We start from the raw sequence: 10,577 nt of genomic DNA on the forward strand, positions 1-10,577 counted from the left end.
TTAGAGTCACTATTCAGCTTTGAGATCTCAGATACTCTTAAAATCCAACAACATAATAACAAAAAAAAATCAGGTGTAACGCAAAAAGAACAAAGAGTATCCCGGAACAATTTTATTTCCACCTCTTGGCTTCCTCCCTTTGGGAAATGGCACCTAGTAACTTAAATAAATTAGCAGTGCAACTAATGTCAAAGTCCTGGGGTGCATTTGAGTAGGGACAGAGATTCCAATGCTCTGTTTTCCGCTTTTACCCCAATCCAGAAACGAGTGGTTTCTGCTACCACCACTCTTGCTGTGTAAAGGGCTCAGAAGCAGCTGTGCCCAGGCCTTGCCAACATGACCTAAGGAAGCCAAGATGGCTCCATAAAGGTTTTGCCAGTGACCAAGCGCGAAGATATTCTTCACAATATCTTAACACTCCTCTTTCCCTTTGAAGCAGTTTCAACTGGCCCAAAGCCAGAACCCCAACCTTCAGTTGATGGCTTAAAGACTCAATACAAAGGAGAATTATTACCTATAGAATATTTATTTTTAAGCCTTTTTTAGGAACAAAAAAAAATCACATGCATCTAAGATTGTACAGAAAACGATTCGGTGAAACGTCTACAAAACTGGTAGAGGGTTAACGGAATAACAAAAGGCTGGCCATTTTCTGTTGAGGTGAAAACTACCACCCAATCCTGAACCAGATCCCACGAAGTATTGAGATATGGGGGTGAAAAAAAAGAATTTTCTTTTTGCAAAGCTGCCATTACTCTTCTGTTTTTCTAAACAGAAAACTGTAAAAGAGTATTTCAGAAACTCTCCAGGGAGGAAACATGTTCCTTTCAAAATCCTCACAGGAGAGAAGTCATCAGCATGGTGAGAGCTTCACTGCTTGATGTGAAACTCAAAGAGCTGGAAGAATATGGCAGCATCAGGGACAAACGGCTGCCATTGCTGATACTTTGAACCAGAGGAATTAAGAGAAATAGAGGATGAATGAGTGCTTTACTGATTTTCTTCCCTATCCTGTCTCCTCATCGTGATCGAGAATTAGCTTAAATCATAAAGATGTAATAACAGTAAAACAAATACTTCCTAAGTGACCCTTCCCAGTAAATTATCAACTGAAAGAAAAATGAAGAGAAAGGGAAGTCACCAAAGGAAAACACGCACAACGCACGCGCTTAAGGAAATTACTATCATTGCACTCGGAGTTGTGAAAAAAACAACTGGGAAGAAACCTCTTTAGTTAACAAGCAAATTGTCAGATTATGTGAACTAGCTTTAACACACGAACCTGAATAGTCTGTGCATCCTTAAATTAAATCTACCTGATCGCTGTGGTTTCCATGTCTTGGAGAAAAGTCGGAAGTTGTTGGTGAGGCTGCAGAAAGTTCCTGGAGCTTTGTGTCGATTTCGGCAAGCTGCTGGTGCTGGGTGACTGCAAATGTGTATCCTTCTCCTGGGACCAGCCAGCCAGACTGATCGCCCTAAAAGGAAACAAGAGTCACCGGGTCATTCCCATGCTACACTTTTTCCAAAATATCCCTTTCAGACTGCTACATCAATGCTCAGGACTTCACACACACATACACAAACACACACACACACAAACACACACATTACAAAAAACCCACAAAATTAACATTGGGATAGTGAAAGAAAAAAATTAGTAGTTTATTGTTTCATTATCTGCCAAATCTGTATAAAGTATATTCTACATTGTGTGGGGTTTTTTTTCCCCCTGTGGAATAAATCTCTTGGCCTTGCAGTCTGTTTCTTATAACATTCTCATTTCTCCATTTTGAAAAAGTAGTCTGTGATATGTTAAATAGGAATAAATCATGTTTACCCTATAATCGACATGGTATTTTCAAGATTTGTCCCTGAAAAGTAACATAGGGTCTATAAATGCAGTTGTTTGGATTTCACGAGCCTATTTATCATCTAACTCCTTATTCAACTAATATTCATGTCATAATGGGTTAAAACCCACCCACAACATTCACTCAAACATCTTGTGCTCAGTGCCCACTGAACATAGACACTGCACTGGGCACTGGTGATTCAGTAGGAATCTCACAAGCTCTGCCCTTAGGGAGTTCTCAGTCTTCTGGTAGCAAAGATTTTAACAAGGTATGAAGAGTGCTGGTAAGCCAAGGCGCCATGGGGACCAGTGAGGGTCAACTAACCTTTATGGACATGAAGGAGCAAGAGAGACAAAGTGGTTGGAGAAGGCTTCCTGGAGGAGATAATCAATCTTAATCACATCTTAATCAAGGAAACAACATGGCTGGCTATGCATTTTAAAACTGGAACTTGCACGGGCAAGACTGGAAACAGAAAACCCAGTTAAGAAGCAAAAGCCATAATCTGGAACAAAAGTGATGAGCTGCTAAACTAAGGAATATCTCCTGGGAATACAGAACATAGAGCAGATTCCAGAGATACTTACAAAGTAGAAATTACAGAATCTGGAGATAATTTGATGGAAGCGTGGAAGGAGGAGTAAGGATCAAAGATAAAAACCAAATTCTGGATTTTCAGAACTAGGGGTATAGTGGTCCTATTGACCAAGCTAGGGAATACAGGAGACATAATAGGTTTGAGGAAGAAAATGGTGAATTCTGTTTGAGACCTTCTGATATTTACAGATGTCCCTAGGATATCCACAGATTATGTTAGGTAGTTAAATATATCAAAATAGAGACGTAGATTGTATATAAATATTTTAGACTCACCCACCGATCTATAGTGGTTCAAACTGTTGAACCATGGGAATGGGTGAGGCCACACAGAGAAACATGTAATACAAGGACAGAAAAATCATGAAAACACTAGGAATAAAGGGGCAAGTGGAGGGTAAGGAAGGTTAAGAATTTCATACACTTTGGTTTCATGACTCTAATACCAGGAATCAATCCCTAGGCAGTAATCAGAAGAGATACAGGCAAAAACTTATGCAGAAAGAATTACATGTCTCCCCCTGACCCCAGCATCCAATGTCCCTTCCTGTTTCGGTGAAACCAAACACTGCATGAGACTTGGTAGGAGACAAAGCCTCATCACACACCCCTTCTCCTCACCCACTGGCATCAAGAAGACAAGCAAATGACCTAGAATCAGCCGACCAGAAGCGAATGCCCTGGACTTGGACTCCCGAGGGAGAGAGAGAGACAGAGATGCAAAGATACAGGGGAAGTGAGGCAGTGATTGATGGTGACAGCAGTGACCTGGAGGACCCAGTGTTGATAGCAGTGAGGGTGGCAATGGTGATCATCTAGCAGGGGTGTCTCATGGCTGTGAGGCAGCTCCTAACCAGCCTGTTTCCAAGGAGTTTCTGAAGCCATGTTTCTGGGGTACCTTGATATCTGCCCGGGTTAGAGATGTGTTTCTCCAAACTTCCCACCGAGTCTGTGGGCTATCCAAGTTTCCCAATACATTTATTCCTTTTTTTTTTTTCAACGAAGTCCATCTCTGTCCCTCGCAACCCAGAACATGGACTCAAATGCTTTTTGGCATGTCATTTACAATAAAGAACAATTGCAAAAGTCCCAAATGTCTAAAAATAGGGAAAAGTGAATAGATTGTAGTCTATCCATACAAGGATATGATACAGTAATAAACATTTTAAATACACTTATAAGTTGGGATATGAAAGCTATACATAATTATAAGAAAATATATTACTTAATTGGTCACAAATAAGAAACTTCAGTTAATTCTTCCTAAATAAAAGGGATACAAATACTGTACGATCTAAGTGAGAAATAATAGGGAGTCACAAAAAAATAAAACTATGGAACCAATGACTAAACATTGGTCAATAAATTTTAAATTCTTGTTTGAATGGAATTCTTTTTTAATGACACTGGGAATAAAAAGGATGTCAGATTAAATTCAACAGAAATGTAAATGTTTCATGCACTATGCTGTTACAGAGGGAAATTATATGTAATATGTAGTAGATGGCATCATGTTTTTCCATCTAGCACTTTCTAGGCACCCTTGCTAGGTGTGGGAAATTTCAAGCTTTTAGAAGTCTTACCTCCCTAAGACAGAACCCAGAAAATGCTCTTAACCACCTTCCTTTACAGCGAGGGGCTCAGGTTTATAACCAAGGATCTACAACTGAACTCACACATTCAATACTGATTTAGATAGGAGTAATTTGAGATATGATGTAAAACCCATTTTGGCAGTAGAGACATTTGGTTTTGTGCCATTCATTGCAAGGATAAATTCCTAATACAGAAGGAAATCTTTTAAAAATTTTAAGTATCCTAGAGAGATTCAAGAGAATATCTCACCAACACAATTAAACATGCCACTATAAAGAACCACCCAAGGGCAAGAGGTCTGGAGAATTAAAACATAATTATCACCCTAGTCATCATCTTTCAGGTGCATCGGCTTATCAGAGATGGGGGAACAAAGAAAAGGACACACAGTGTCAAAGATACAGCAAATCTGAGGAAGGGCAAGAAGTTTGGTATGGTTTAAGAATATCGTAGATGGATCCCTTCCTCAAAGTGTTCCTAAATTCTTCCTGCCACACTTCCTAACTTCTTCCTCTGAATCTGCTTCAACATGTGCCACAATCTATCTGGTTTTATAAAATTGCTGTATAAAATGTCTATCCCTGACACCAGATAATAAGACGCCACCTTTCCCCTCAGATGATGCACAGAAAAAACTCTCAGCAAATATTAGTTTACAAAACAAAAAAACTGTAAAAATAAGAACAATCTCAAAAGAGGGCTACATAGCTAAATAGCAGAATAGACGTGGTTGAAACCCAACTTGGAAAACTATGAAGTGAGCTTATATAAGCAAAATGACAAAAAAAAAGATGAAGGTTATGAGAAACATATTATTGGACCTGGAGGAGAGATAGAGGAGGTTCTCTCCCCACCTATATGCTTGTACACTGACTGATCTGATCCCCTTTTCCAATTTCCTTTTTCTGTGCCTTTCTCTGCTATTAAAATAAGAATAAGAAAGTAAGATACCGGAATGCCCAGTCTCACTTGCAGTGATGCATGAAATGAACGTGGCTACATGACACATCTTGGCTGATGAGCCACAGGTGGAAGTCCCAGGGACACCATCCCTTCCCAAATGAAACGCAAAGCCTCAAAGGACTGTCCCTTTTCCCCTTCCCCCTTCCCTCTTCTTTCTGCCTGGAAAACGGATACATTATCTACAGATATAGCAGCAATCTTGCAAACCTAAACACAAAACCATACCAAGAATACAGAACAGGAATAAAGAAAGACACTAGCTACTTACACCTGGAGCAAAATTGTTACTGAAGCAAAATACAGTCTTTACTTGCTTTTTTTAAAAAAATTTTTAATGTTTATTTATTCTTGCAAGAAAGAGACAGAGTGTGAGCGGTGAAGGACACTCAGTCAGTTGAGTGTCTGACTTCGGCTCGGGTCATGATCTCATGGTTCATTGGGTTCGAGCCCCACGTCAGGCTCTGTGCTGACAGCTCAGAGTCTGGAGGCTGCTTCCGATTCTGTGTCTCCCTCTCTTTTTGCCCCTCCCCTGCTCTTGCTCTGTCTCTCTCTCTCTCTCCCTGTCAAAAGTAAATAAACATTAAAAGAATTTAAGAAGTTATTGGATGTAACAATAATTTGCTAAAAACAAACAAACAAAAAAAAGAAATAGGAATTTTTCAAACCATGAGAGGAAAATGGGGAGAAATTAAGAAAACAAAATAAATCTAATCAATGAAATGTCAAATAGGCTGTCCAAAAAAGGCCCAAACATTATCAGTGGTCATAATAAACATATAAATTAAATATCCTCATTAAAAGATTAAGAATAAGGAAATAATAACAAAAGATAGAGAAACAATTACGGACACAACAGCAACAACAAAAACCCAGCTGTACGATAATTTGTAAATAATCTACCTAAAAACAGAAGTAAATGATAGAAAAAGAGTTTAAGGGGCTCCTGGGTGGCTCAGTCAGTTAAGCTTTTGACATCAGCTCACGTCATGATCTCACGGTCACGGGTTCGAGCCCCGCATCGGGTTCTGTGCTGACAGCTCAGAGCCTGAAGCCTGCTTTGGATTCTGTGTCTCCCTCTCTCTCTCGGCCCCTCCCCTGCTCCTACTCTGTCTCTCTCTCTCTCTCAAAAATAAATAAACATTAAAAAAAAATTTAATAAAGGAGGGACAAGGCATAAATACTAACAGAAATAATATTTAAAAGGCAACATTAGGGGCGCCTGGGTGGCGCAGTCGGTTAAGTGTCCGACTTCAGCCAGGTCACGATCTCGCGGTCCGTGAGTTCGAGCCCCGCGTCAGGCTCTGGGCTGATGGCTCGGAGCCTGGAGCCTGTTTCCGATTCTGTGTCTCCCTCTCTCTCTGCCCCTCCTCCATTCATACTCTGTCTCTCTCTGTCCCCCAAAAAATAAATAAACGTTGAAAAAAAAAATTTAAAAAAAAATAAATAAATAAAAGGCAACATTAATAATAAAAATTTTGTTAAATCATTTCTAGGAAGAAACATGGCACACCCCACCCCCCACCAGCCACAGGCATTGCTGCAATTGAGCAGTTTTTGGACCTAGAGTCAAAACTACCCTCTGCACCTACCTCTCTGAGGTTGGTCTAGATGCAGAACCTGAGCTAGGGATTCTGGTTCAGGTGACTTGTTGAGGGAGTGCTCTCAGAAGAGAGGGTGACTGGAGTTCTCCCAGGAGAACTCCACCTCAGGAGAAGGGATAGGGGATGATGGAAGCAGGCTAGGACAAGAGAAACAAAACCAGGCAAGGAGGTGGTGTCGGATGAAGCCCAGCTGACCCCTGGGGAAGCTCTGAGGGACAAACTGCAGCACAGAGCTAATCCCATCTTGAGTTGGGAGGGGGTGGAGATGGAGAGAGGCTGCCATCCTAGGCAGTTCAGCCCCCAACTAGCCCATGGCAATACTCTATGGAAAAAGGCAGCTATGCACCCTTGGCACAGGGCAGGGGGCCGGATGCACGGAAGGGACTAGGTAAAAGGGATCTGGGCAGGGTGCCAGCAGCACTCACTACACCTCACCTCCAAAAACATAGGGAAAGAAGAACTAGATGACAGGGCTATGGGCTTCAAGGTACACAGGAGAATACATTTCTTTGTGGAAGTAAAGAATCTTGCTGTAAGTTTAGTATGCAAACAAGTGCAAACGCTGAGCCACCGCACCCCTTAGATGACCAGCCCAAGCCCTATAAACACCCACACCTGCACCCTGGATTGCAGGCTGTTCCCCTCCTTGGACTGAGTCTGTGCTTCCTCCAGACCCTTCAGGGACCTGGATGCTCAAGGTTAACTGGGCAGGAGCATGATGGTGCTCTTTAAGAGTCCTGAGGACTACACCAGTGTAGGGATAATAAGAAATATTCAAAATAAAAAGAGACAGGGAAACATATTTATATGTCATTAATGACTAAGCCCATTACATCACAGGTAGCAGTTATAACTGTGAGAGCTAATGTGTAGTGACTCTTATAATAACATAAAATAATCCTCTTCAGAGTCAGTAATGAATTGACCAAGAAAAAAATCTGAAAATTTTAATGAAAATAAATTTGTAAAACACGATTTTTTAAAAGACAGAGAACATTGCCCCATAATTTAAAAACTTATTGTAAATGTGTGCTAATGTCAGTGACATGATAAAGAAAATAAATAAAAATTAAGAAGCGTAGAGGTCTCCCATCCAAGTACTAACCAGGCCAGACCCTGTTTAGCTTCAGAGATCGGACGAAATCAGGCACGTTCTTGCAGTGGATGGAACTAGAGTGTATTACGCTAAGTGAACAAGTCAGAGAAAGACAAATACCATATGATTTCATTCATATGTGGAATTTAAGAAACAAAGCAAATGAACGTAAGGGGGGAAAGAGAAGGCAAACCATAAAACAGGCTCTTAACTATAGAGAACAAACTGAGGGTTGCTGGAAGGGAGGGGGTCAGGGGGAGGGGTTATACAGGTGATGGGGATTAAGTAGGGCACTTGTGATGAGCACTGGGTGATGTAGGGAAGTGCTGAATCACTACATTCTACACCTGAAACTATATTACACTGTATGTTAACTGGAATTTAAATAAAAAATTGAAACTACAAAAAAAAAAAAGGAAAAGAAGAAAAAAAAAACAAGAAGGAGAAGGAGAAGAAGGAGAAGGGTAGAAGTCACTGAATATCAGAGCTTACGTACCTCAGGACTGGACAGCCCCGAATCTTTGTCATCTAAGTCCTTCAAAAGTTCAGTCAGCCTTTTCTTCTCTCTGTCAATCATAAGCACTGGCATTCCTGAATCCTTAGCCAACTATAGAATGTATTAATAAAAAAAAAAAAAAGTAAATATTCAAAGCAATTCATGTTCAGGAAAATAAAAGTGGGCCCTGAGGTTTCTATAGTACAGACACATTAAGGTAAAAGTTGTGAGATTAGGCATTTTTCACTTGTGACGTACATTCCAGCTGTAAGCAGGCCCTCATGTTAGCCATTTCAACAACACTTTATTTAAATATAAAACAATAAAACATGGGAAGTTTGCAAATCTCTCGTTATATATCAATGTAATAACTTATCTGCTGAGGTATTTGGAAGGATCTTGCCACTTCCTATGTGGCATATATCTACTGACTGAAACTGCTTTTATTTATTTGTTTTTATCTGTGATTTTTAATTATCTTAAGCCTTACTACATAATTTACACATGTGTGCTGATGGCATATGTCCTCTACTCTAATCCTTCTAATGAGCTGGCAAAAGCACCATTAGCAGTCACACATATGTGGTATTTCTACAGTTGCATTATTGAAGGGCTGTTTAAAAGACAATCCTGAATTATAACTTTGACTGAGTGAAGAATTCGCAAGCAAAGTTCGCTACTATAGTGTGACAGGTCACGCTAAATTTTAAAAATATCTGGCCTTACAGCTCATCTATAAAACGTGAGAAGTGTTACATATTCTTTGTTTGGTATTATACATAAGCCACATGAAAATGTGTTTAATTAAGCAAAAGGTAGCATTTATTTTTTATTTTTTTTTTAATTTTTTTTTCAACGTTTTTATTTATTTTTGGGACAGAGAGAGACAGAGCATGAACGGGGGAGGGGCAGAGAGAGAGGGAGACACAGAATCGGAAGCAGGCTCCAGGCTCCGAGCCATCAGCCCAGAGCCCGACGTGGGGCTCGAACTCACGGACCGGGAGATCGTGACCTGGCTGAAGCCGGACGCTTAACCGACGGCGCCACCCAGGCGCCCCAAAAGGTAGCATTTTAGACGCCGTGAACTTTAATTAAATCGGCAGTTAGGACCAAAAGGATAAAGTGGATGTTGCCAGCTTCAGCCCTGGCCTTTTACAGGCTAACTAACACAACATTAAAACCCAGCTGAGTCTTGCTGTTTGTTGGGAGAGTAAAGGGATTTCCTCAGTATTTACATAAATATAACAAGTTATATAATTCTAAGTATTAAACCCATCTCCTACCGGTTTACAGATGGCAGTTACCATCTCTGTGAAAAGTTGAACATTACCAATCGATTCCAACCCTATCTTTCAAGGGGGAAACCAGGGACAGCACTGGTAAGTCTGGTAATTCTGAACCAGGATTACTATCCGAGTTCAAAAAGCTGATCAGATTCACTTAACCACAAGCCAATCGTACTTAAATCAGGACTGTCCAAAAGGAATAGTCCGTCAGCCATTCCTGATCCAAATTCTGGTGTCTGAGATCAATTTAAATATGGTACACATATGGGGCGCCTGGGTGGCGCCGTCGGTTAAGCGTCCGACTTCAGCCAGGTCACGATCTCGCGGTCCGTGAGTTCGAGCCCCGCGTCGGGCTCTGGGCTGATGGCTGGGAGCCTGGAGCCTGTTTCCGATTCTGTGTCTCCTTCTCTCTCTGCCCCTCGCCCGTTCATGCTCTGTCTCTCTCTGTCCCAAAAATAAATAAACGTTGAAAAAAAATTTAAAAAAAAATAATAAATAAATAAATAAATAAATAAATAAATATGGTACACATAAAAGAAGTCATGAGACATTTGGTTCTGTAATAAATAAGCGGTGGCCAACGATTACTCCTTAGTAGCTTTTTTGAGATAAACTATCAAGTCTGTCCTCGCCCTTTGTCTTCTTAAAGCCAGCGAAGATCAGTTTTCTTCCAGGGATGTACTTCTTGGGATTCTCCAACTACTCCATCAGTGTCTCCTCTCCCTAGGTGATGTCTTTATTCTTGTTGGCATCCGTGTAAGAAACTCCAGGGGCCTGACTTGTCTCTCACCCACACAGACCATGGGCCCTTGTCTCATTCTTGTGCGTCCCTCCCCTTTCCATGGTATGGCACTAGGCACGCTACTGAACAAAGTTCTTCTTGCCCTACGCAACATCATGCATCGTAAAGTCACTCTTTCGTCGCACCCAAAAAGAAGTGCCCGCTTGCAAGCTGCACATCCTGCTGTCTCCTAAATGAAATTGCTTTGACATTTCAAGAGCGTCATATAGGAAATTTGAACAAAGATTCAGCGACTGTTGTTAAAAGGGGAAATGGGAAATCTATGCGGGGGGGGGGGGGGGGGGGGG

The 10,577-nt window shown here is 41.0% G+C and overlaps 1 protein-coding gene and 1 pseudogene across 1 annotated transcript in view; both read right to left on the minus strand.

Moving 5' to 3' along the window:
- Positions 1–870: 870 nt before the first annotated feature.
- The window catches only part of LOC121042063 (fibrous sheath-interacting protein 1-like), a 58,549-nt gene continuing 48,842 nt past the window's right edge, over positions 871–10,577 (minus strand). The window contains exons 8-10 of the mRNA XM_040493370.1: positions 8,203–8,313; positions 1,317–1,475; positions 871–945 (exon numbers count right to left, since the gene is read on the minus strand). Of these exons, the coding sequence (XP_040349304.1) occupies positions 871–945; positions 1,317–1,475; positions 8,203–8,313 (345 nt within the window). The remainder of the gene's footprint in view (positions 946–1,316; positions 1,476–8,202; positions 8,314–10,577) is intronic.
- On the minus strand, positions 10,011–10,555 carry LOC121041485 (cytochrome c-like; annotated as a pseudogene).

Source organism: Herpailurus yagouaroundi, unplaced genomic scaffold, assembly GCF_014898765.1.
Source record: "Herpailurus yagouaroundi ecotype Mexico unplaced genomic scaffold, PumYag 184, whole genome shotgun sequence".
Taxonomy (NCBI): Eukaryota; Metazoa; Chordata; class Mammalia; order Carnivora; family Felidae; genus Herpailurus; species Herpailurus yagouaroundi.